The 27,311-nt window shown below is 37.3% G+C and overlaps 1 protein-coding gene across 1 annotated transcript; it reads right to left on the bottom strand.

Moving 5' to 3' along the window:
* Positions 1–232: 232 nt before the first annotated feature.
* LOC132176474 (transportin 1) lies at positions 233–27,311 on the bottom strand. The gene is made up of 29 exons (XM_059588702.2): positions 26,878–27,311; positions 23,286–23,573; positions 21,649–21,738; positions 21,280–21,357; positions 21,094–21,174; positions 20,485–20,535; positions 20,154–20,239; positions 18,582–18,648; positions 18,434–18,490; positions 18,311–18,340; positions 18,125–18,184; positions 17,850–17,963; positions 17,047–17,160; positions 15,628–15,726; positions 13,408–13,533; positions 13,227–13,301; positions 12,991–13,062; positions 12,724–12,834; positions 6,955–7,038; positions 5,840–5,947; positions 5,198–5,299; positions 4,831–4,893; positions 4,672–4,746; positions 3,917–3,988; positions 3,701–3,825; positions 1,771–1,822; positions 1,618–1,686; positions 1,468–1,527; positions 233–1,037 (listed from the first exon to the last, which is right to left on the bottom strand). The coding sequence occupies exons 1-29, from the start codon at positions 27,064–27,066 to the stop codon at positions 954–956; spliced, it is 2,682 nt and encodes an 893-aa protein (XP_059444685.1). The 5' UTR covers positions 27,067–27,311; the 3' UTR covers positions 233–953.

Below are 27,311 nucleotides of genomic sequence, written 5' to 3'. Positions count from 1 at the left end.
AAAATATCCCGTGTAACATATATATTATTAGATATGTCAAATCTAATATTGACCATGAAATGAATCGTTTCACTTCACTTGAATTTCACAGGATACATTTACACCACTACAATCCAATATGTTTGTTTTGATAATCAGCCTTGAGGCATCATAGGTATGAGTAGAAGATTGTAAAATATGGATCATAAATGTAGCCAACCATCAGCTTAGAAAGGAAAAGGTACCATAACAATTCACAAAATGGAGAAAATAAAACTGCCAAGTTCAGTTCAAAGAAAATACAATTCCAATCATTTATGAAACCCAAGGTTACAGAATATTGTTCAAAGAAAATACAATTCCAATTATTGTTCCCACAATTCAAATCCAACAGCCGCTGTATGCAGCAAGAATAACTGCGCCTCATCAGGTTATAGTCCTCGAACAAGATATATATATATATATATGCTAAATCCCTTTTACAAAATCTGTGGAAATCAGACATAAACCCTATTCCCTGAAAGTTAAAACTATGGAAAAATCTTGAGCCCAAAAAAAAAAAAAAAAATGATGACTCCATAACCTATTGATAAATGTTTAGAATTTTTTTTCAAATATAAAAAACCAAAAATGAACACACCATCTCAAAGCTTAGAAAGCTGCACCCCTGTACACCCTATCCACATCCCAACCCTAAGTGGCTCCATTTCTCAAATCAAATGCTGTCCAGATACAAACAATCTGTTGAGGTTTCGAAGAAGTGCAAATTAGATCCAAGCTTTGATGAATTAGGTCAATATGATGCTTTGCCTTAGAAAATAGAGACAGACTTCATCTTTGGTTAATCATGACTGCAATAAAATCTTGCACGGTGCACAGATGACCAACAGTATTGATTCAGACACACAACTCTGAAGAAGCACATACTGCAGAAGAGTGCCTGCACAGATAATATGTGGGCCTTGAGAAACACATTACACTTGATACTTTGACAGCTTCTCCTTTACTGGGGGCTCCAAAGCAGACATACACTGGTCCCATGCTCCATTTCTAAGCATCTGCCAAATTATGTATTGATGTAAGTACATCAATATTATACAGTCTTATCTATGCCCTGCCTTTTTTATTTTTTATTTATTTATTTTTTCCTATAAATCTTTAAAAATTATTAAAAAATTTCATCCCAGCCTTGATTACTTTATTGGTACTAGGAAGGTTTTCTTTTTTAGAGTTAACCATCAAACAAGAATTTAACAACACGAGAATCCAATACTTTTTCTTTTTCTTTTATTTTTATGAATAAAAGAATCCAATACTGTCAATGGAGATATACACAGCACACTCAAAAATAGAGGGAACAATTAGGCACTCTACATTTTCAGCAAACCCTATTTAAGAATTATTAGTTCTATGATATAAAATTGAAGCTGGAAGTAGGTAAATCACAGTAATTTTACAAAGATGCTGCAGAACAAAAGCAATGCTAACCTGTTTATAACCATGCAACACTTGGCAAATTTCATTATGTAGATCTTCGCTCCTTATTTCCTATAGACATGCGAAAAGTGACACCATTGAGCTTTTATTAGAAAACAGAACATTAAAGTAGTCTGAAAAGGAAGGCAAAGCCAGTCTTACATGCCAACTTGCAATTGCTTTGCACATGAAAACAAGTGAACCTAATGCCCCAGATGGATTTGCTTTAACCTGACAAAATTTGAGAGAACCCCATGTGAAAATTTTAATTACTGATATTTCTAAAAATAAATTCATAAGAAAGCAGATGTATACCATTGCACATAGTCCTCGGAAAGCATCCTCCTTTTCAATATCATCACGTATCCTGCACAAATTAATTGATAATTAGAAACATGAAGGCCTGGAAGCAATGGTAATTGTTTTGAGTCCATACTCAAAAAGAAAAGTGGAAAAGATTATGGGTTTCTTTGAAAAAACTTTTTTGACAGTTTTTTTTTTTTGTTAAAAAAGTGTTCTAATGTGACATAAAGGTGAAAGTAACTCTGAGTATTGTGTGTGTTTTGTATTTGGAGTTATTTGTTGATACTTTTGCCTTCTTTTTTTTTTGGCTATAAACGAGGCCAATAACTTGGCTTGAGAGTTGGTCTTGTCACCAATTTTTGATATGAATAAACAACAAAAAGTTGGTGTTGGAGTAAATGCTGACTTTGTATAAAATCATTAACTAAGCCCAATGCCCAACATAACCACACTGCGATCAAGGTCTATGAAGGAGTCCAGTTTTTCCACGTGTTCACTTAACTATCATGTGCAAAATTCTGAAAGCTCTCATCTATCTGTGACAAAACAAACCACAAAACACACCCTGAGTCGAATACGAGTCAAGCGTGCTATACAGTCCGTCAATTAGGCCCAATTTTCCAACCACAATATAATGGTCTTTGGCAGAGTCTAGTACTTTCATTGTAAACCGTTTTTTCTGCCTTGATCAAAATTATGGCAGCAGTTCACATAGAGGCTGGAGAATGGACCATACATAATTAGGAAGAGTTCCCAAATCTACTGAACAGATTGTGGACAATCTCTTGATCCATTGTCCAACAGCATTTTCTCAACAGACTTACTCTCCCCAATATAGGTTGCTACTTATTCACATGGTCAAGTAGAAGGTTCTTTGTTGATGATATTTGGAAGCCTCAAGAGATGAATAAGATTTTGACGGTCCTATTCACACTGCTTTGGGTCATTCTGGAGGAAAGAATGAAGCTCCTTTAAAAAAAGGAATCTAAGTATGGAAAAAATAAATTGATCGACTCAGCTCTTATTCAGTCAAAATAATTTCAGTTTTATTTCCCTTCTACTTTATGTACAATGGTATCCTCCTTTTCCCAAGTGACCTCTTGTACTTCTATTTTAATTGGGGCTTTACGTGCCTGATTGGGAGGGGGGAATAATGTTTCACCAATTAGTCAGCGAAATTGAAGTTGAATGACAAATATAATTCAGAGGGGTTTGTCACCAGAAAGAACAGAATGCCAAGGAAAAAATGTGAGGAATAAAAGGAGTGGGTTAAGAGGAGCCAACCCCCAAAAGGTTAGGACTTGTTTCAATTTAGTTTCCCTTCGATTCTCTGGCAAAGAAAGTCCTTCATTGTCATTAATTATGGTAAATTATAAGAGAAAAAAGTCAAATGCAAGAAAGTACTAAAGTAAACTCGGGCTGTTTTAAACTTGTAAAGATTACAGGTGTCATAGAATTTTACAGAGTTCTAATTCAATGTCGGTGCTAGAAATCACATTGTGGACCAGAAATTTGCGGATTCTAAAGTAGCATACACAGGCAGAGACCGACAGGGTTCAAAAAGTTTGCAGTTCTAGTATTAGACTTGGAAAAACTTTTTTTTTTGATCGGTTAGTATTAGACTTGGAAAAACTTGACAGACTAACTCCAGTTAACTATCCAAGTTATACTTAACCTTAAAATTAAGCTTGACATAAATGTGTAACAAGCCTTAAAAGGAATTCAACTTTCAGACAGTTATTATGATTATTGCATCAAGTATCCAGCAAATGAAGTAGGTAAACAACATCTAGAACATGAAGTAGGACTGCTAAAGTAATTTTGAATTCCAAGTCATGTTGCTGATAGTTGAACAAAACTTTGATTACCAGCATCAGGAGCTTCCTGACAACTGGTATTGACACAAATAAGTTTCATTTATCAGTGCAGATAAAGTACTTACATAGACAAAGCACCGCACCATGATTGCATGAAATGTTCCATATGTGGGGAAACAAGCTCCGGACAAACCCAGCCAAGTCTCCCAAGTGTTATTGCACTATTCTCTATGAGTGATTTGTTGAGCTCCTGCTCAGAATCAAGAAATGCGATTAAAGATGACAAATGCTCTACAATACATATGCACACATACACAAACATTAATGAAAGAGACAGTCACCTCTGCATGTTGAAGGATTGGGACTAAGCATGAAATAACTGTCAAAACAATTGGAGCAATTTCTTGACGAACCTGAAATTTAAAATCACATCCAATCACAATTTCATCTAGTGAATAAAATGGCATAGTGAATAAAGTCATGGACTCTGTTCACAGCTATAACAAAGAAACATAAAACCGAGAAGAAGCACCCATATAATTAGAACTATATTTTTAGAACTAAACATATAGTCTAGAGGGAGGTTAGGAAATCATTACAAACTCAAAATCACTTGCGTCAGCACAGCGTTTACCAGTATGAAGCCAAGATCACTGTCTAGGATTCCATAATCTGGCATCCCTATAATCATATTTCCAGAATGCAAGCCCATGATTGAACATATTATGCAAACCTTAATAAGTCCTTTCCTGGCCACTTAGGTAATGATTAATGAAACCGAAGAATTCTAAATGACATAAATTGCAAACTACCCAAAAAGCCTATGCCAAGGCATCATGCTGTTCTCTTTAAGAGAATGTCATAGATCAAGTAACCAAACTCTGCAAGATGAGATGTGGATTAATAAACCCAAAAACATTATATATATATATATATATATATATATATATATATATATATATATATATATAAACTCCCCAGCCCTAAAGCATATGTTTTTTGTTTTTTTTTTTTTAAAAAAAAAACAGCATTTACCAAAAACTAAAAGCTAGCAACATCTAAGAGTTATTGAATAAGTATAAAGAGCTTAACATACCTTAACTGCTAATTCCCCAATGGCCCAACATGCATTATTTGCTACCGAAACAGTTTCCTTCAGTTTAGGAGTGTTCTGTACAGCACATATGTAAGGTAGATAAAAAGGCTACCAAGACTACAGTTCAAAAGTAAAAGCCATGAGATAAATTTCACTTACCAGTTGCTTTGCTGCAACATCAAGAATTTCAGACAAACGGGGGTGCAAATGAACAGGGCATACCTAATCAAAATTATCAAAGGATGTAGATATGCATGAGAGATTCAGATAGATAAATTACCTTAAAACAAAAGTTATAGCTCCTATTGAACCACTAGCCCTATTACCCTGTGGTACCTAGCCGCTTGCTTTTTTGATAAGTCAGTAGTTTTTTTTTTTCACCTAGCCGCTTGCTTTTTTGATGAGTCAGTAGTTTTTTTTTTTCACCGAGGAACAGTTCACAAGCAGCTCAAGCCATGGGTTGCGAATCCATCCAAAGGGATGGGCATAAAATTAGGTCATGTGATGGATAAAATTTTCAACTTACTCTTGCCAGGTCCCCAAGAAGTGCAAAGGCACTCTGCCGGACATCAGAAGCATCATCCGTGCAACATTGCAGAAGTAGATCGCTCAAATTACTGTGTGAAACCTGCAGAAAAAGTAATATAAGCACACATAATTAAGCATGTCAATGTACAAGCCATATCCTGTTTGTATTCTTAATATGTAGAATATCCACATTCCATTCAGAAATGTTGTATCCCAGGCTCTGCTACAGACCCACTTACAATCCACCAATACAACACTTGGACAAATTATCCATAATTAGGCACAATCAACAGTTGCCTATATGACTCACAAAAAAAAAAAAAAAAAGAGTTGCCTATATGACTATTTATCCAATAATACTCATTCAATGGTAAAATTATTTTAAGAAAATCCCAACGCATTATCTAGCAGCATTATCTAGCAGTATTATATATAAAGCTATCAAAGACATTTAGGTATACCCAATTTTTCTGATTGAAGTTGCTCTAATAAAACAAATTTATTAAAAAAAAAAAAAAAAAAAAAAAAAAAAAAAAAACCAAATTCAGAACAAAAGCAACCAAAACAGGCAGCTAAGAAAGCAAACACTCTTTATTTCATATCTTTTCTTGATCAAGAAATTTCAGCAAAAGAGGAATACCAGACTCTCTATCCCACTGCCAAGACCCTCTGCAAGTCCGGAGAGAAGATCAAGAGAGCATACAATAAACTCTTTATCATATGGAACCCCTGCTGAAACAGGATCAACCTGCAATAGAAGTTCAAAGAAACAACTTGCAAAAATTACAAGCGGACCATATTTTATAGGGATCAAAGATTTTACAAGGAAAACAGAAACTTTTCATACCATGCAGATCAAAAGTGACTTTAATGCCAAAACAATGCAGACTATTTGAGGTTTCAAAAATTATATGGATGTGATACCAGCATGCAAACGTGCACAGGATTCTGAATGAAGAAGATATTACTGAAATTCGTAATACATTTTTTTTTTTTTGATAAATAATCAAAATTCGTAATACATTCTCACAGAATTTCACATGTTGATTTCTCTCAAGTTGCTCTCACAATTCAAAAGAATGAAAAGTTATGAATTTTGAAGCGAGATGAGATACACTTGATGTGCTATTTTGCATCCATACTAAAGAGTGTCTTCCAATGAACCTTTTTCGATGAGAGAGGACGGTGGGGGAGTTAAAGAACTTCTTCAAGTCCCTTTTTCATTGGATGGCTGCCTATGATTATTTCCACATTTCTAGTTTCCATGACTTTTTTTTTTTTTTTTCAACTTTTTTCTTTTTTTTTGGTTTCTCGTTTCTCTTATATACATTTTGTGTACTTAGGTGCACCCTTTGGTTTTAAGGAAATTCGATTAATTATCAAAATTTTTTTTTTTTTTTTTATTAAGAGACTTTGGAAGCAAGTAATTCTTTTTTCAAGTTATAACACTTGATACTATGCCCTTTCTATGATACTTTATGTAGCAAATGTCATCTCCCGCCAATGATAATGCTGGCTAGGCATCTCAAATTGAGAAAGGATCATAAACTATTGTTTCTTTTTCCTTTTCATATTTCCAGTTTGATGTATATGAACTGTTCTGTCAACATTTAAAACAGACCCAAAAATAACATTAAATACAGAGATATCTTCAGAGAACCATCAAAGTAATATTAATGATTGATAAACAAATAAATAAATAAGTATATCATAGCCACTGATTCATAGACAATCAAGATATCAAATTACTCAAACCTTTGCCAATTGTTGGGTCTGGATGATGTTTATGCACCTCTGAAATACAGGCTCAGCAAATTGAGAGAATCCAGTACCCAATGCCTGGAAGAAGAAAAACACATTATTCTACTGTATTTCTGAGTTTTCTTTTATAACTTATAGTTATTATATCTAAAAAAATTGAGCACAGTTTTCAATGAAACGTTTATGACATAGAAAAATATGAATGAATGCATGTGGTTGGCACATCAAGCATATATGTGAGAATCATAGTTGCCTCAAGCAGGATTTTTTTGTTTAAAAGAAGACGAACAATTTAAGAGAGATCATGCTTCTTAAACTCAACTAAAGAGGAAGACCTTAGTATGATAACTCTCCAAGATTCCACAAAAAATAAAGAACTTCTCAAGCTTTGACTCTTGGAAAACGCAGCTTTGTTGTAATCCCGGAGGGGCGTGAAGGGCAGGGTTGGAGACATTGTATCTAACAAATGGGGCGGCTAGTGAAGCATCTAAATCAAGTGAGGGATGCAAATGTGAAGAAGACACCAGTACAGACACGAGCGGTGGTTCCTGGGCGGACGTTTGCCGATGTGGTGGAAGGGAAGAGATTAGAGACCGAAAGAGAGGTAAGGGGGGAGGGCAAGATGGGAAATTCAGAAGAGGTACTCAATAAGGAAACCGTTGAAAAGGTTGGGAAAGGAAAGGAGAAGATCAAGGAGGCCGAGATTCATGCAGTTTCAAAATGGAATGAACTGGTGGAGCTTGTGGATGAAGGGGGCATCAATATGAAATTAATGAGAGATCTTTTGGAAGCTGTTCAAGGCAAGATGAAAAGATACGTCCAGAAATTTGGGATGGATTGCGTGGAAGAGGGAACCTACCGTGTTGACATTAAAAATGGGAAGGGTGGGGTCACGAGTCAATTGGGCCCAGAAAAAAAGCATGATAATATGGGGTCTAGTGACAGCAGGCCTTCTTCCAGGCTGCCCATCAAATACTATAACAAAACTTATTATCGAAGGAAGCCCAAGGCAGGGGCATTTTGGTGGGTGAAGCAGAGGGTGAGACGTGTGTAGCCGGTGCCGGAGAAGTCACCGGAGACCAGCCGGAGTAGTGTGCAGGAGTCTCTCCCAGATGTAGGCAGAACGTTTGATCCAGACAGCCTGGAAAAGAAGACGCCGGAGAGGGAGAAAGGTCCGGCGAGGGAGAAAGTACCGGAGAATTGTTGAGGAAGTTCAATGGAGGAGCAACAGGCTTCAGTAGGTTCTGATGAGGCCAGTCAGGATATGGGGCAAAAGCAACAGAGTCCAGTGAGTCGTCAGAGCAGCGAGAAGCATGCTCGTCGGAGCTATTCACCGGAAGTGAGGCAGGTGTTCTCCACACCTCTGACAACACCTGAGGAAGCCGATATGGATGAAATTCTGGAGGGGCAGCGTTCCAGGGCGGATTTGGATCAAAATTTGGTGATGGAGGGTAGCTTGGAGAGAAGCCAAAACAATATGCCGGAGACCGCTCATTCTCCAACAAAGTCTAACGAAGCCACAAAGAATGGTGAGGTGCGACAACCCTCTAGGGTGGTGCAAAAGCTTCCGACAGACTTCTCTGAGGGGGTAGGTCCATGTGTGGTGGAATCCAAGGGGAATTTGGTGGTGGGTAATTTTGAGGATGGGGAAGCAGGTTTGGAGGAGATAATTCCAGACAAGGTTTCCAATAGCTAGGTAATTGATAGTTGTATAGATTTTTATCCCAAAGTGGGAGTGACATGTGAGGGGTAAGAGGATAAAATGGCAATGTTACTTAAGGATATTGAAGATGCTAGAAAGCAGCCAGTTATAGATTTGGGGGGTATTTCCACCAGCGCTCGTGCCCCCAGAGGAAGTAGGAAGCTTAAGAGAATAGATTGCTTCATAAATTATGATAGGGGCCGGTTGGAAGTCCAGCAAGGTAAGGGAAGAGGGAGGGGTCAACATGGTGGTTTATGAAGCCAAAAATCATTGCATGGAATGTGAGTGTTGAATGCCTTCAGGAAAAGATTACGGATTATGGGTCTCTTAAAAGAATGGAAAGCGGATATTCTGTGTCAGATCGAGACTAAGATGGATTTTATTTCCTGGGAGATGGTACGCAGTTTATGGGGAGGCCAATATGTGGGTTGGATGTATAAGGGGGCCAATGGGGCGTTGGGGGGCATTTTGTTGATGTGGGATAGGAGGGTGGTTGAGAAAAAGAAGGAATGTATGGGGTGTTACACATTGGCTTGTTCTTTTCAGAATGTGGAGGACCATCTTGAATGGGCATTGGTGGGAGTGTATGGCCTGAATAATGATGTGGAGAGGTTCCTTTGGGAGGAGTTAACTGGTTTGATGAGTGTGTGGGAGGTCCCAAGGTGTATTGGTAAGGATTTTAATATAGTTCGTTTTCCTAGTGAGCGTTCTAGTGAATCGAACTATTCTAAAAGCATGATGGATTTCTCGGATTTTATATCCGAACAAGGTTTGGTGGATATTCCGTTGGCGGGGGGTCAATTTACATGGTCTAATAATCAAGAAGATGAGATCTGGTCAAAAATCGATCGGTTCTTACTCTCACTGATTTGGGAGGACACTATTCGGCAATGTCACAAAGAAGGCTCCAACGACTACTTTCTGATCACTTTCCTTTGTCGCTAGATTGTGGGGATTCTAGGGGTGGTAGGAAGTACTTTAAATTTGAGAATATGTGGTTAAAGCATGAAGGCTTTGTGAACAAGGTTAAGTCTTGGTGGGATTCGTATACGTTTGATGGCTTACCGAGTTTTGTTTTGGCTAATAAGCTGAAATCCCTCAAGCTGGATTTGAAAAAATGGAACGAGGAAGTGTTTGGTGATATTGGGAGGAAAAAAAATGAGTTGTTGGAAGGTATCTAGGAGCTGGATGTTTTGGCAGAGAATAGGGGACTAGTAGAGGAAGAAAAGACTAAAATGGCTGATATGTCGAGAGAACTGGAGAATACCTTGTTGTGCGAGGAAATTCATTGGCGACAAAAATTGAGAGCATTATGGCTGAAGGAGGGGAATAGTAACACTCAGTTTATTCATAAGGTGGCCAATTCCCATCGAAGGTATAATCGTGTGGAAGCGTTACATATCAATGGTGCTTTGTCCCATAATCCGACCGAGGTAAAAGAGCATATTGTGCAATTCTGTTGAAGTTAATATTTGGAGCGAAGTACTTGGAGACCTAAAATGGACAATCAAATTTTTTCGTCCATTGATGAGAAGAAGAAAAATTGGTTAGAAAGATATTTTGAGGAAAATGAGGTTTGGGAGGTAGTAAAAGTCATGGAGGGTGACAAGGCACCGGGACCGGATGGGTTCACCATGGCTTTTTTTCAATCTTGTTGGGCTGTGGTGAAACATGATGTTATGGCTTTTTTCCTGAATTCTACCGAAGTCGGCAGTTGGTGAAGAGTTTGAATGTAACTTTTGTGTCCTTGGTTCCAAAAAAGGCGGATGAGGTGGAGATGAAGGATTTTTGGCCTATTAGCTTGGTGGGAGGGATGTGTAAAATTCTATCCAAGGTTCTGCCCACTAGAATGAAAACTGTATTGGGAAAGATCATCTCTAACTCTCAAAATGCCTTCATTGGTGGTCGGCAAATTTTAGACTCTGTGTTCATTGCTAATGAATGTTCGGATGGTCGTATGCGATCAGGTACGCCACGTGTTATTTGCAAGCTAGATTTGGAAAAAGCTTATGGCCATGTTAACTGAGAGTTCTTGTTGTATTTACTGAAACGGTGTGGTTTCGGAGAGAGATGGAGGGAGTGGATAGAGTGGTGTATTTCGTCGATTAGATTCTCCATCTTGGTAAATGGAACTCCGGAGGGTTTCTTTAATAGTTCGCGGGAAATACGGCAAGGGGACCCACTTTCACCGTTACTGTTTGAGCTGGTTATGGAGGCTTTGAGTAGGATGGTGAATGTGACAGTAGAGCAAGGTTTATTATCAGGTTTTTCTATGGGAGAAAGGGTCTTTTCAGATTTGGTGGTTTCTCATTCTTTATTTACTGATGATACCTTGATTTTCTATGAAGCATATCCTGAGCAAATCCGTTATGTGCGCCTTATCCTTTTATGCTTTGAGGCTGTTTCGGAGCTGAAAGTTGATCTTGGTAAATCAGAACTGGTTGCTATAGGAGAAGTGGGAAACATTGGGACTTTGGCTGATATTCTTGGGTATAGTGTTGCGGCTTTGCCCATGAAGTATTTAGGTTTGCCATTAGGGGCTACATACAAGGCTACGTCTATGTGGAATGGTGTGACGGAGCAGATGGAACGTCGGTTGGCAGGTTGGAAGAAATTGTACCTATCAAAGGGAGGTCGGTTAACCCTTATAAAGAGTACGTTGTCTAATCTTCCAACTTATTACTTATCCTTGTTTCTGGTTCCTATGAGTGTGGCCAATAGGAATGAGAAGATTCAAAGAGATTTTTTGTGGGGAGGAATGGGAGATGAACAAAAACTGCATCTTGTTAACTGGAACCAAATTTGCCGTCCTTTAAGGGCCGGCGGTCTAGGCATTCGAAATGTGCATAAGTTCAACCAAGCTCTTTTGGGGAAATGGCTATGGAGATATGCAATAGAGAGCGAGGTGTTTTGATATAAGATAATCAAAGCTAAGTATGAAGATCAGGATGGTGGGTGGTGTTCGAAGGACGTGTCGGGGCCTTATGGTGTAGTTTGTGGAAGCATATTAGACGAGGATGGGATACTTTAGCAAAAGGTGTGAGGTTTGAGGTGGGGCTAGGATCGAAAGTTCTCTTCTGGCATGATACGTGGTGTGATAATCAGCCATTGAAGCATGCTTTCCCTTCCTTGTTTAGTATTGCAAGGTACAAAGAAGCGTGGGTAAATGATAATTTTATGTGGAGGAATGGGGTTGTTGAGTGGAATGTCATCTTTGTGCGTTCCGTCTAGGATTGGGAGTTGGATGTGATATCATCTTTCTTTGAACTGTTGTACTCTTGTAAGATTTCTCATGGTAATGTAGATCAGATTCGTTGGTCCCCATCTAAAAAAGGTATGTTTGAGGTGAAGTCGTTCTATAAGGCCTTGTCCATTCCAGCTTATGAGGTGTTTCCATGGAAGAGTATTTGGCGCTCTAAGGTGCCACCGCGAGTGGCATTTTTTGGGTGGACTGCGGCTCTCGGCAAAATTCTGACACATGACAATTTGCGAAAGAGGAGTATTGTGGTAGTGGAATTGTGTTGTATGTGTAAGAAGAATGGGGAATCCGTAGATCATTTATTGATCGTGGCCACTCGGCTATGGCACTATATCTTTACTTTGTTTGGTATTGAGTGGGTTATGCCGCAAAGGTTCCTCGACTTGCTTGCTCGCTGGAATCAGGCGGGGGGTAGGGATCTCTCTAAAGTTATTTGGAGGATGGTTCCTTTGTGTGTCACTTGGTGTATATGGCAGGAGAGGAATGCACGAACTTTTGAGGATAAGGAGTGTTCGGTGGATGGGGTGAGGAAGAATATGATCTCTATGCTATACTTGTGGGTGTTGGCTCACCACCGTATTGATGTCCCGACTATAGAAGAGTTCTTGAATATGTGCTCTTTGTATATTCTGTAGGGGTTCTCTTGTATATATATTTGCACTAGGGTTGCGCCCCTCTACGCTTTTTCAATAATATTTACATTAATTATCAAAAAAAAATTTGTCACAAACTCTAGATACTCCAATTATCCCTCAAGAAACCAATAAAGTAAATCAAGATCAATAGAAAAGAGTGAAAATACCTGTGCTATAGATGTAAAACACTCCAGCAGCGGAAAAATGTCCTTATCTGAACTTGAAAGTTGCTGCCACTTTGCAATTAATGGCGGCATCAGAATGTCAAGATAATTGTGCTGCAAACCATCATGATAGTCAGTTGGCATAGAATTGTCCTCTCAACAAATGCAGCTGAGCAACAAACTTTCAATACAAGTACAAGTACTCATTGTACACGTCAGACTGAAGAGAAGAGGAAGGGGGTGGGATTATCTTTAGGATAACAATGATACCTGATTTAGCTCCCTTCCAACAGCATCTGCTAAAGTTCCAATAGCATCATATACGATTCTGAGGTTCCGTCTCTGGATATCATTATGAAGATATTAATTTAAGGCAGCCAAAGAGGTGTATACCATGATACCAAGTATAAACCATTATGCAAAATTCAATTAAGTAATCAACCAGTATTACATCTCATCATTGTAACATATAAGGAACTTGGTCATGGCGAAGGCCAGAAAACAACCTGATATTTCCCAAAAGCACACATAAGGTGCTGCAAAATAATTTCCAAGTGTGGTGCCAACTCTTCCGCAGCCTCCTGCAAATTAACAAACCACCACTGAGCTTTACAAATTCTTAAAACCAACAGAAATGAGATAGTGAAACCACATCTAGAAAGAATTGAACATATTTATAGAAAGAACCTCTTCCAATGTTGCAAAAGCTGAACAAGCAGCCTCTTGCACCCGCTTGTTAGGATCCAATATTCTTCGCAAAAGACCTGTAAGAACCTTGTCAAATTGCTCATAGCCTTTTTGATGTCCAATACCCTGAGATAGAAGAAAAGTCTAATTATCAACTTCAAAATCTCCAGCAGGCCCATAGAAAGAAATAAGATAGATTGTAATAGTTCACACTTTAGTGAAATATTAGTCATAATCACTTTTAGATATAGATATATCATAACGGTATTACATCTACTTCAAGTATAAATGTGTGGAATCATATTTCAATGTGTTATCAGGTACCTTACGTGCCAAAATGCTTCTGGTCATGGATACCTTGTAAGTTTGATAAAATTACCTGCTTCAATAGAGAACTGCATCTAAATTGCTTTTTAATTGATATAGGATATGCCCAACGGAAGGCCATCATCAAGATTGAAACTAAGAAGCCTCACATTTAAGAAAACCCTAAAATGGAGAGTACTATAGAAGTAATGATATATAGAGCTCGTGGAGTCTAACCCCAAAATACCCCCATACCTCACTCATCACATTTTAACCAACCGGCAACACCACTGGGGGAAGAAAACAGTTCTACGGGATACTCTGACAATCAATACGAAATGTCTCAAATTCTTTACTTGTTATAGATTGACGAACAAAATTAAAATGATCACTCAAATTTGATCGACTTCAAGTACTCCTATTCTCCAAAAGCTTCAAACTTATTAATTAACCCTAACCCTAGATCCATGTCCGTAACAAATGCTTTCCACAATTAAAGCAGCTCAAATTTTCCCAAGAACTAAAAAATAAGCCATTGGACCAAGAGCATATCCTCCCTCAAAAAATAAGGGTTGAAAATGAGGTCATGGATTCAATCTCATACAGGTGTGTGAGTTTTATTTGCCAATCAGGCTTCCACGGATGAAACTTATAGAAGAGTGCAGTCAAGTTTTCTTAAATATCTAGTGCATGCTGCTTGACGTTCGGGACATGCTATGTTTCTTATAAGATCTTTAAAAATACATTTTTCACAGTGGATCTGATAATCTTGAAAGCCTTCTCACACTCTTTAGTTTCAGCTAAGCTATTCTTTTTTTATAAGTAATCAAGATTTTATAAAGAGTGAAAGGCCACTGTGCTCAAGTACACATAAAGTATACAAGATAAATGCCTAATCAAAAGACGACAAGCAATCAAGAAAGTCAGGAAAATTAGAAATAAAGTAAACAATCACAACTCAAAAGTAAATTGCAGACCCTTAGGCACTTATCTCCATCATTGAACCCTCTCACATTCTAAGAAAGAATTTTAGTCTTCATAAATAACTGAAACAGCCCTTCCCTTAGATCTACCACGACTAGAACTACCACCCCTTGAATCATAGTTGATACAGTAAGCCAATAAACGCCAGTGTCTGTTTAAACACTGCTGAGCAAAGAAAGGTCTAGAACCGACCTGAGACGATTTCAAGAATTCCTTCAACCCCTATGCTTGAGGCAGAGCCTCCACCGTTTCCAACAGCCAAGACATGCTAATCTTACCCAAGAAAACAGAGCAGAGAACACTTCTGCTTCTCTCAAAAATCAAAAGGACTGAGACGCCCTCCTCCACCGCAAACTTAAAGGACTTAGATTCCAAGTAAAGCCATCCTGAGACACCCATAGTATAGAGACTGGAGCTGAGAACTAGTTAGGAAGAGAACCACAAAAGGAAATGGTTGACACGCACTACCACTCACCAACAAGAGAGAGAGAGAGAGAGAGCACAAAAAGTTCCCTAAGCTTAATCCTTTGGGAGTTCCCTAAGCTAAGCTATTTTTGAGTCATGATGTTGCTACCTAGCATGAAGCATGGATAACTTCTAGCCAGCTTATGAATCATTCTTCACAATCGGATAGGAAATTTTTTTACCACACAACACCCAACAAATTGAAGACCCCCTTTGATCATCCATGAAGATCGAACCAAGTTAATCAATATAGTCAATATTGAGTTTCACCAAAGTAGCAAACCACTACTCCTGCCTTTCTACCATACTACACAACATTTACATTTTGTTATTCTGTTCAATCGTGCTTACTCTAGAATATTTGATTAGAAGAAAAACCACTTAAAAGCTATTATATGTTCTTAGCAGCCAAAGAAAGAAGGCAATAATGATCTAATTGGACAATGGAAAGGAAATGTATTATACCTGAACAATAAACTTGCTGAAACGAGAAAGTGTCCAACATGAAATACTCCGTATGAGTGGAAACTTATCATCTAAAAGAGGGATAAGAAATGTGACAATCTGCAAATATCAAAAATATGAATTTAATTTGAATTTTTCAACTCGCTGAATCAGAAACTGTAGATCTTTTTTTTGGTAAGTAGCAAGTGTAGAATAACAAACAGTACTTTATGCATGTTTGATAAAATTTTCAAAAAGTATATTCGGTTTTTGCTTTTGGAAAGTGTTTTTGAAATATTAAAAATTGAAAAGTGTTATCTATAAGGACCACATTTGAAAAAGTGTTGTAAGGGCCACATTTCAAAACATGTTTCGTAACCGAAAAGTGTTTTGAATTAATTCTAAAAATTTTCAAAACATAAAAGAAACAAGAAGAAGAAGAACAAAAAAAATTGGGTCTTACTGGAGGCTAGCCTCCATGAGTGGCAGCCACCACCCCTTGTCTGTGAGGGGTTGAGGCTAGAAAAATCCAGCCGCCACGCATGGCCTCAAAACAGACCTGGCTGCCACCGTAAGGCCACCACACAAATCAGATGACCCAGCGGTGGCCACCAAGCAGGGCTGTCATGCCAATCCAACAGGCTAGACACATTTTTTTTAAGACAGATATCTAACATTCATTCCTATTTTCTGATTTTTAAAAAGACACATATCTGATATTGGTTCCTTGTTTAATTTTTAAAAACAGTTTTCAGACCAGTTACCAAATATGGTTTCAAGAAAATAAACAAAAATCTTTTGTTGAGAAGTGTTTTGTGTTTTAAAAAGTTTTTCCGAAAACGAAAACTAGAAAATTGTTTTCTGCATTGGAAGGCGCGGGGGAGGGGGGCACATTTGAAAACTTATTTGGATAACTATCTAGTTCTAGTTAGGCGTCTCTTGTATACTTCCTATGTATTTGTTTGCACCTTTGCACTTTTTAATAAATTTGTGTTAACTTATTTTTAAAAAACTATTGTCTGAAAAATGTTTTTGCATGTTTGAAACCCAAAAAGCCTTTTGGAAAATTTTACCAAACAGCTACAGGATTATAGCTCAGCAGCAACAATCTACTAAATTCTTTATCAAAATTATAGCAATTCCATGATTCCCATCTAGTTGGGAATGGAACAAGTAAGGAATTACACAACTGGATAATACTCATGAACATAAAAATAAAAACAAAGTGAGGAAATAAAAATTATCTCAAGAAAAATGGGGATAGAGAAGACAAGGGCCAAGGAGATATTTAAATGTACAGTACAAAAAAAAAAAAAAAAAAAAAAAAAAAAAAAAAAAGAAGAAGAAGAAGAAAGAACATATGCATCATATTTTCACCCATTATTCTGTAGCCATCTGCTTCAAAGCTTAGCTAATCAAAATGAGACAACAAAATATTACCTCAGATAAGTGAGGATAAAGACCATGAATGCAACCTTCAGCTATGGCACCAAGAGCCAAAACAGCAGCTTCCCTTTCTTTCCAGCTTTCATCATCTGTGGCGGACAACTTGGCCTGTGGAAATTCGACAAGTGAAAGCATTTGATGCAGGAGCTACTAACTTCAGAGAAAAATTATCTACAATAGGATACATGTTTATCCAACTTGCAATCACAACTTACACGGTAGAAGAATCCTACCTGATGTTAAAAACAACCTTTTGAAAAACGTAATATATTCAAGTACAAATTACAGCTATCATGTTTTAATTGATCATATCAGTAAAAATCCAAGTCTTGTTCGTAATCTTGTGCATGTACGTGAATGAGAATGTTTTCCATAGTACTAGCACATGTTCTGAATTTTTCATGAAGTACGGCAAAAAATAATAATAATGCAAACATATTTTTCATACTAAGTTGCCATATAATAAGTAAATATCCTTAAACATTATGAAGATGCTCAGTAGATCAGTTGTCTTAATGACAAAATAATCCATCAAAACCTCAAAGATTAAAATAACAGTTTCAACATTATGGAACCATGAAATTTTATGATCAACCACAAGGACCATCTGTACCAACTGCGAAAAGAAAATGAAGAATGAGAGGTAAAAACGAGGGAGGGTTAAATGAGAAAAAAGAGCCCCTCATCTAAAATCTCTACCATGGAGAACGGGTTAAAAAATGAAGACAATAAGCAATAAAATAGGTAAATCCTTCCGCAATCAAATATTTACATTGAATGCCAAATAAATCAATCACCTGAACTATAGGCATCAATGTTGGAAGAATGTCATCTCCAAACACATTAGAGATTATATCAAGAGCAGCAGCACTGCATTTCCGTAAATTCCAGACATTAACAATGTCATCATCCTGTATTTGAAGAATGTGATTTAGAAAAACTTCACACCCATGACATCATCTTTAAAAAAAATAAATAAATGAAACCAAAACTAAGTGATCTTTATGGAGTAGACTTGACCAGCCAAACAATCTCAATAAGCAAAAAGAACAACGATAATGGTGCTACTTACATCGTCTTCCGCATTATCTGACCCATGAAATCGTGAGGAATGGAAACGAGGTTTGAGATCCTTCAGCGAAAAAATTGGAGAAAAGAAAAAATAAATTCAAACTTGAATGAGCAGGATGTTACAAGTGAAAGAAGCATATAAACCATAGAAAACCCAGGAACTCAACAACGGGAACATGGTTCTAACCTGATCACGATCTGGGAGAGACCCATCTTCCTGCAACAATAAATTCAAGCCAGGTGAATTATGAACTACAGCAAGAACCAATCAGATACACCCAAAACACAAATTGACCCAGAAAAGTTAAACCTCAGCATCCACAATTGATTCATCATCATCAGCATAAACCATGTTGGACAACAAAACCTGCAAGCGCAATAGATATGTTAAAAGAGAATTGCACGACTCCAGAAAAAAATGATTGTCAAGAAAAGTCTCAACAAATAATTAACTATACCGGGATTAGACGTGGCAAAAACTCTCTTAAATTCTCTGGTGGTAACTGGGCATCACAGTAAGCAGACCTACAAATCATGATCAACATGGAAAAGGAAGCTTATCAAAGGACCAAAAAAATGAAAATGAATAACAGAAAATTTTAGAAGGCAATGTTTAAGATTCCAAACATCATAATCTTCTCACCTACAAGTGCCGCATGAAAGTTGGAAATCATTTTTTCTTCCTTTTGCAGGAAAGGAGAACAAATAGCCACACCACAATCATCAACATAAAAATTTCACAATGGCTGTTGCTCTATGCATAGGGTACTTTAGTAAGAACCCCAAAGCGGAAAGTGGCAAGATATAACAAATTTAGTTATTCTCTCAGCATAGTTTCAAGATCTTATTTAATAATCTTTAGCATTTCTGCGCTGGACAAAAATAGTGCTGACTGGGTGCAAACAAGGACTAAAAGAACATGAGAACCAACTCTGTTTTAGTCCAGAAGAAAGCAAGACCATGCAAATCAACCAAGTCCCAAACAGGGTTCCTAACAAATTTCAGTTTGAATAATAAGTTAACCCTCTGCATATTCACGGTCCAAAGCAAGAATTTCAACTTCTGATCCTCCCATACATATAAATATAAGCATATGGCTCAAAGGGCTTGGGAGGTGTTGGGGGGGGTGGGGGTGGGGGGTGAGGAGTTAATTTATGTATATATCAATCTTTATGAATGTAACTGAGAGTGTGGGATAGAGAGATTGGAAAAATTATCTACCATGTAAATAACCTCCACCAGATGTCAAAAGCCTTTAAATAATCATACCATTTAGGCTCAAGCATAACCAACTAATGCCACCGACTTATTTACAAAACACATTAAAACATTAAAACATTAAATCAACTAAATTTTGCAAAAAAAAAGCACTAAAAACGTCATTTTACTCCCATCTACTTATTGAAGGAACCTACACAAAAATATGAAGTTGCATGATTGAAGGGAAGCAGGAATCAGAAAAGAAAATTCCTAACATCTATTACCAATCTCTCTTGCATGAGATCTAATAGCTACACAAATGGCCAGCATGCTACTTGCCAAGACATTCATATCTAAATTCAATAGTTACGAGAAAAAACTCTTGAGTCTTTTTTCTGTCATTGAAGCAAATAGAGACCGTGATTCGGGGGTGTCTATCTCCAATACTAAGGGGAAGAGGGAGCTTAAAAACTTGGAATGCTCCATTAATTTTGAGAGTAGAGGATGTGGCTCTAGTAGGGTCAAAGGCAGGGTGTTTTAGCTTTGCCTTGTAAGCTTAGGGTGGTTTTGGGTTTGGGTTTCAGGTTTTGTGTAGGTTTTTTTGGGTGTTAGGGTGCATTTATAGGGATTTCTCTATGGGTTTTTGCGGGCTTTCCTTTGAATACACTCTGTGTACTTAGAGGCGCATTGCACTTTTTTGATATAAACAACAATTACTTTTATTTTTTGATAAGTTATATACAACAATTACTTATAAATATATATATATATATATATATATATATATATATATATATCTAAATTCAATAGTTCACAAAGTGGAGGATCACCAGAATTCACAGGATTCAAGAGCTACTTCATCATCAGTATCCTTGTTGACTTGCAACATGTATTCAATTATATTCCTCAGATGTGGCTGCATTAAAAATGTAAAAAATTGCATCATCACCGGTAAAAACAAGAGGTGGCATTAAAATATACACTAGGCATTGCAAGATAAGCTAGTACGATATTGAGAAGCGCTACAGAATAACTCTCTAGGCACCCAAGAGGAAACTAAAAGAAAGCAACATGTAATAAAACTTGCAATAAAGGAAAGAGTACATGATGAAAACAGATAATACGTGCATAATAATACACCCGCACAGAAAAATAAGCTACCTCCAAGAAAGATGGACGGACTTCGATAAGCTGAACAAATGCTGCACAGACCTATAGGCATACAAGAAATAGATGAGATCACAGACAAGTTTATAAGACATTAATAGCATTCCGCATCCATCATCAAACAAAGCCACTAAGAAGCACAAAGGCGGTAAGTGTAATAGCTAAAAACAACTATTGGTGTAAGCAAAAGCACTACTCTCCACCCATCTTCGTACTAAGTGCAAATACCAGTACTCAACAACATGACCAATTACAAATTTAGAAAATTGTCTCTTGACTCTCTTAAAACAGACATAAAACACATGATAGAGAAAACAAAATATCATATATTCACAATTTATTTCATCTGCCATTGACATTATATTTTATACTAAAGTATGATAAGGAAAGGGAAACTAGGGCGTAGCAAAAGACCTGCTACACCCAATAAAATTTTAACAAATAGTTGTGCATAACTGAGGTTTTTAACCGTAAACAGATTACAAATTTAAGAGAAAATACTTTCATCTCTACTGGTGAACTTATTTTAGTGTTACATTAGATGCTTTTATTGCAGAACAGACTCTGGGACATTACAACAGTCAACAAGGAGAAAGTCCTTACCAATTTCCGCACTTCTGAGGCAGGGTCATGAGCAAGAACAAACAAACCTTGAAGATATTGATCCATAGATACAAATAAAGCCTGCGAACAATTAGCTTATAATAGTAACTATCAACCCCATGCATGAAATTTTCTCTGATAACGTCCAGAGGAAACTGATATAGCAATTTATTGAATTATACTTACAGCGGGCATCAACATGATGTATTGATTAACAGAACCCAAGGAAAGCTTTCTTAATGAGGCATGTGGTGACTGAAAAAACTGTTATAAACAAAAACCAGGTCAAAAATCCACAAAACAAAAAATATATAGCAACATGAAAAGTTAAAAGGTTCTATTACAAACTCCAGTGCAGAACAGTTATGAGATTAGTTCAACAGAAGATGCAAAATGAAGATAAACATTTTTTTTTTTTCTTTTATTTGGCACCGGGTATCTGGAGCTTCGCTCCGACTAATCCCGGGGGTGCACAGATGAAATAAAAAAATTTTACAAGCATAAAATAAAGATAAACATAAAAAGGAATTTTTTAAAAAAAAAAAATTATGTTACCTTATATAATCTAGGAAGAATAATGCCGATAGGTCGTTCAGATAAGCCAGGCACATCTGAATCAAGAACTTGTGGGATATCCTCGCAAATCTGCCTTACACCACATCATCAAGGAATCAAAAATTATAAAATTTATACAAAAGCTATATGTTAACACTTCTAAAGAGATACTATTATTGACACCACTTGAGTGCATATAGATGTTGCAACGAAATGATATCAAATAGACATAAAAGGAACTCTATAAACACCTTGTCAGAAATGCCATATGAATGAGAATTTGCAACCTAGGATTAAATAAACCAAAAAGTTATTTGCTTACTCCTACGCACACAACACACACATCAGTAAAGCTAAAAAATAGAATTTGTGCAGCCAACCCCCACAGACATTTCAGGAATTGGGACAAATAATGAAGATGACGATAATGACAATATGTAAATTAAATGACCATACATGAGTGGTTTCCTATGCCAATAAAAATCATAGGTAAAGCCACTTGTACGTTTATCCTCTTAAGCTCATTGATAGAATCATAGCCATCTGTGAATGCTTCAATATGAGTTGGTCATTCCCTCTGTTTTTTGTTAGAGAACCAAAAGCACAGAGCCAGAAGAAGTATTAGCTTGGGACCAAGTTCCACCCACATAGAATGGTTAATGCAGCAGGAAATGAATGATAGGTGTTTTGAGGACCACAAGAAGACTTTGGAGGAGTTGAAATCTTTTTTCTTCAACATATTTTATCTTTGGACAACTGCTTATATTGCTCTTTTAATGATTAGTTATCACGATTTTCTTATTCTTTTACCCCTTCTACCTAGGTGGTTTCGCTTATGTACTTCCTGTGTACATAGGGGCGCCTTACGCTTTTAATAATATCTCGATTATTTATCAAAAAAAAAAAAAATACAGCAGGAAATGAAATTTCACTGAAGACAATAGTAATTATGTCCACATAGTCCAAAATAGAAACATAAACACTTTTGTGTAACTCCAGGTTTGTTCACCAGGCTCCAAAAAATCAAGGTTTTTTCCAATACACAATTACTGGAAATAAATATTACATGATAGCCAAATAGTACTGCTTCCTATCACCTTATAAAGCCCCATAAAGAAATCATGTTACACATTTTTTGTCTTACTACTGAATTATTTTTGTAGCCCTTGCCCTGTTTTAGAGCTGCACACAAATATCAAATTAAGAGCATGTTTGGGATTGTGTTTGAGAAATATAGCTTTTAAGTTCAAAAACGTCTTTTGACAAAAGCTTCATTTTTAAGCTTTTGCCAAAAGTGCATTTTGGCCATTTTTAGAGTAAAAAAGTCAAAAAAACACTTTTGGAATTTTTTACCAAACAAGCCAGCTTTTGTTGGGCACGGCTTTTTAAGTATTAAAAGTACTTTTTAAGCTCTCTAACACAATCCCAAACAGGCCCTAACAGATTTCTAAAAAGTTGCTGCCCAATCATCCAACGCATCTTAAACCCAAAATCATGTCCAAGCACATGTTAAAGTGCTAGTAGTACAAAATAGTTATAAATCATAGAGAAGCTTTTTAGCACATCTACTTCATTCAAAGCACTATTTTAGATAAGAAAATAATGGTAGTCCATTGAATCAAGGATGTAGAATATACCTTCGATAAAGCATCCATAGCACCTTCCATGTGATTTACATCATTACTGTCTAAGCAATTGACTAGAGCTTGCAACAATTCAGGCCATCCCAAGATTCCCCCCAGTTGAACAACAACACTAATAATGGTCCCAACTGTAGATCTAATGTGCCTATCTGCTGCTCCCAAGCAAGGCAACAACTCTGATTTTATATATTGCTGGTTTACAGGAGTCATGGATTTATATGCAGTTCTAAGGTTATTTTTTAATAGCAGGCCTGCAGCTTGTCGAATTTCCACTGATTTACCCTGTTCAGAAGTTCCCAAAAAATCAAAACAATAATTTATCCAAACCCAACATTAGAAATTTCACCAGTGCACAGAAAAATACACATGTTCAAGGAAAAAAATCAATTTTCTACAAACTGGTAATTTGGAAACTGAAATGTGGTGTGCAAAATATCAGATTAATAAGTCAAATTTCAAGATCCATATGCAGACAGTACCTGCAGAAAAAAACTATCAACTTACACTATGAAATGAGTATGTGCAAACAGTCTGAAAAAAGATTATCTACACATCTGTTAATAGTTATAATCCATCTAAATTTTGTTTTTTCCTTTTCTGGGAAGAAAGGCGATCGGCTCCTATGGTTCAGGTCAATATCTTGGGACTGTTATCATGCAATTTAAATTTGGTCAATTTCTTATGCTTGCAAGTTCATGAACAAATATATCATTGTGAAATGGGGCAACATTGATGCTTAAATAGACTCAAGACTAAACTCTAGGGCAACAACCATTTATTGACTTACCTAACATAATCTGGGGCACGCCTAGAACTTAATTAGGTGCTGGAAATTCACTAGAACTTATGGAGAATGTGGGGAAGGGAGCTTCGAGGGTAATAGAGGTAGATTCCATTGTGGGATGTATTTGATCCGTCTTTGGCCATGGTGAACTGTACAGAAGAGGAAAGTAGGGGAAGTGAGATGCTGAATATTCACCCACTTGCTACAATTGGGGAATAAGGAGGATCTTATTCAATGTCATCAGATTGGGTGGTTGAGAGGGCAAAAAAAATTTGTCATGTAGTCAGATTGTGATGCGAAGGTTTTGAGGATCAACTTTTCGCTTTGTTCCCTGCGATTGAGGCTAGCCAACATCAAAGTGGTGTGAGCAGTGTTCTAGATTTGAGGGGGAAATCAGGTAATAGAGGAAAACATGAATTAAAGTGATTGGTGTGTTCATTGAATTATGAATTAAAGTGAGGGGGGAAATGTTCATTATGAAACCTAAGATTATATCATGGAATGTGAGAGGCCTAAATGATAAGGAGAAAAGGATGGGATTAGAAAGATTCTAAGGAAGTGGAAAGCAAATATTGTTTGTTTAGGGAGGTTGTAATCATGTGGATTGGTCATTTTGGGGTCAAGAAGGGCATCAAGAGGTATTTTAGTAATGTGGGATGGGTGGGTGGTGGAGAAGAATGAGGAGTGTGTGGGTAAGTTTTTGGTAGTGTTTCAAACGCATTACTGAGAATTTTGAATGGCCATTTGCAGGTGCATATGGGCCAAATGACAATGTGGAACAAAGATGTCTTTAAGATGAGTTGGTTGGAATGATGAGTTAGTGGGAGATGCCATGTTGTATTGTGGTGGGGGGGGGGGGGGATTTTAATGTAGTATGGTGTCCTCGTGAAATATCAGGCGATTCAAGGCGATCACAAGCGATGTTGGAATTTTTAGAATTCATTCTTGTGCAAGGGCTCATGATATTCCGTTGGTAGAGGGAATTTTACATGGTCAAATAATCAAGATTCTGAGGCATTATCTAGAATTGATAGATTCCTACTATCTCTAGGGAGGGAAGAATATTTTTCAAATGTTTCTCTGAGACGTCTTCCTAGAATCTTGCCATATCACTTTTCGTTGATGTTGGATTGTGGTGTGGGGAGTTGGGGAAGTAGGTATTTAAGTTCGAGAATGTAGCTACAATCAGAGGGTTTTGTAGAGTGGGTAAAAACTTGGTGGGGGTCGTATAATTTTTAGGGTTATCCTAGTCATGTGTTATCACAGAAATTGAAAGCATTGAAGTCAGATTTGAAGAAATGGGATGAGGAGGTCATTGGTACTGTTAGGAAGCATAAGAAGGAGATGTTGGAGGCGGTGAGAAATTTCAATGGAGATAAGGCCCCAAGACCTTAGGGTTTTTCTATGGCTCTTTTTCCAAAAGTGTTGGGAGGTATTAAAAGAGGACACTATGGCAGTTTTCAAGCAGTTTCATAGCCAAAGGAAGTTCGAGAAGAGTTTCAATGCCACCTTTGTATCTCTTATTTTGAAGAAAGCTGAGACGGTGGATGTCAAGGATTTCCATCCCGTTAGCTTGGTGGGTGGCGTGTACAAAATTATTTCTAAAGTCCAGGCAAATAGGTTGAAATCGGTATTGGGGAAGATTGTGAGGTTGCAAGAGAATTATGGAGTTTGCTTTTCCAGTTGGTTGGGGTTGTATGGGTTATGCCTCGAAGGGTGAGAGAGTCGGAGGAGACAATTGGTACACCGTGAAGCTTTGGAAATGAGGAAGTTGGCTCTTTTGCATTTAATGTGGTGTATTTGAACAAAAAGGAACGCAACAGCTTTGAAGATTGTGAACTTTGACGTTGGAGTTGAAGATGTTGCTCCAATCCCTTTATACATGGATAGTAGCGTTTAATAGCGTAATTGTTTCTAATTTCTCTGAGTTTTTGGTGTATTGTTCTTCTTTTTCTATACTTTAGATGTTCTCTTGTACGCTTCCTATGTAATAAGGTTGCGCCCCTCTACGCTTTCAATAAATTAAATTACTTATCAAAAATTGCCTAAAATACTCTAGGACAATCACCTATGTATTGAATTGCCAAAACAATCTAGGACAACACTTAATACTATTGACTCTTAAAAATTAAATTAAATCCTAATAACTTGTTCTGCATCAAACATACAGCATCCATCTAAAAAAATAGGGTTTTGTGAATTATTAAAATTGATCCTATCCTGCTAGCTATGGTGATGACTCCAACTCGTTTGCAAGGCCCCACTGAAGATGATAGATCATTAATTGATTGCCATATTAAAATTGAACCAAGTTATTCAAATCCCATGGAACCACCAAAACAAGCCCTAAACAGTTGAGATAAAGCATAACTGGGACAATTTAACATTCTACAGCACCTTATCATTCCTTTGTTCGAAGAATCAATTGAAAAACCAACTTCAACAACTTAAAACCCTTAAACTAAACCCCACTCGAGCTAATTCGAACCCAACAAAACAAAAAATCAACGAAATCAAACTTTTAATCACAAATAAATCCATCCCTATGTACTCATTGCTTAACAAACACATAAAATCTAACAAAACCCATTATTCTCCAATCAATTCCCTACTTCCCAGACAGCCAACCACTTCAATCAAAGCCAAAATTAAACACATTAAAATCCCTTGAAATCCCTTCTGTATAACAATCTGATCAAAACCCAGTACCCAGCAATACAAAACGAACCAATTTTTCTCGATAATTCAACGATAAACAACACGATTATATGTCTGACACAATAGAAGATGAATTGGGGTTACCTCGGCTCGTGCGAGAATGAAAGAGAGGTAGTTGTTGAAATCAGGGAACTGAGAGTAGTGCTGGAGTTGCTGCCAAATCTGGGACTTGTCCGCGGAGGAAGCGTTGTGCGAAATCTGCTGCTCCAGCAAGCCACAGATCTCTCTGAACCCATCCTCCTTGGGCTGCCAAGAGGCACTACTCGCCGCCATGTTTAGCTCTTTTGAAAGCTTAATCTAAAGCCCTTCTCGCTGTGTGTACGTGTGTCTGAGAGAGAGAAAGAGAAAGAAGTTTACCACAGGTTGTGAGGTTTTGGTGGTGGGCGGAGCAGAGCCGGAGACACCGAGCTGGGTTTGGGTTCAAACTATTGTCTGCGAGAGTCAGAGAGAGAGAGAGAGAGACAAGGACAGAAGGGAGACAGATGGATTGTGGGTTTTGCGCTTTTGGCTGGCTTGTG

This window comes from Corylus avellana, chromosome 2, assembly GCF_965113065.1.
Source record: "Corylus avellana chromosome 2, dhCorAvel1.hap1.2, whole genome shotgun sequence".
In the NCBI taxonomy this organism is placed as follows: Eukaryota; Viridiplantae; Streptophyta; class Magnoliopsida; order Fagales; family Betulaceae; genus Corylus; species Corylus avellana.
This window is presented reverse-complemented; position numbering and strand designations above follow the sequence as displayed.

What these genes read in the sequence shown, in the direction of transcription:
- LOC132176474 (XM_059588702.2), bottom strand. Translation starts at nt 27,066, where the DNA reads ATGGCGGCGAGTAGTGCCTCTTGGCAGCCCAAGGAGGATGGGTTCAGA. An exon ending in AATCAATTGTGGATGCTGAG is followed by an intron (nt 18,341 to 18,433) that starts GTTTAACTTTTC and finishes TTATTGTTGCAG; the next exon opens with GAAGATGGGTCTCTCCCAGA. An exon ending in TGGTGCGGTGCTTTGTCTAT is followed by an intron (nt 1,823 to 3,700) that starts GTAAGTACTTTA and finishes TAATTTGTGCAG; the next exon opens with GATACGTGATGATATTGAAA.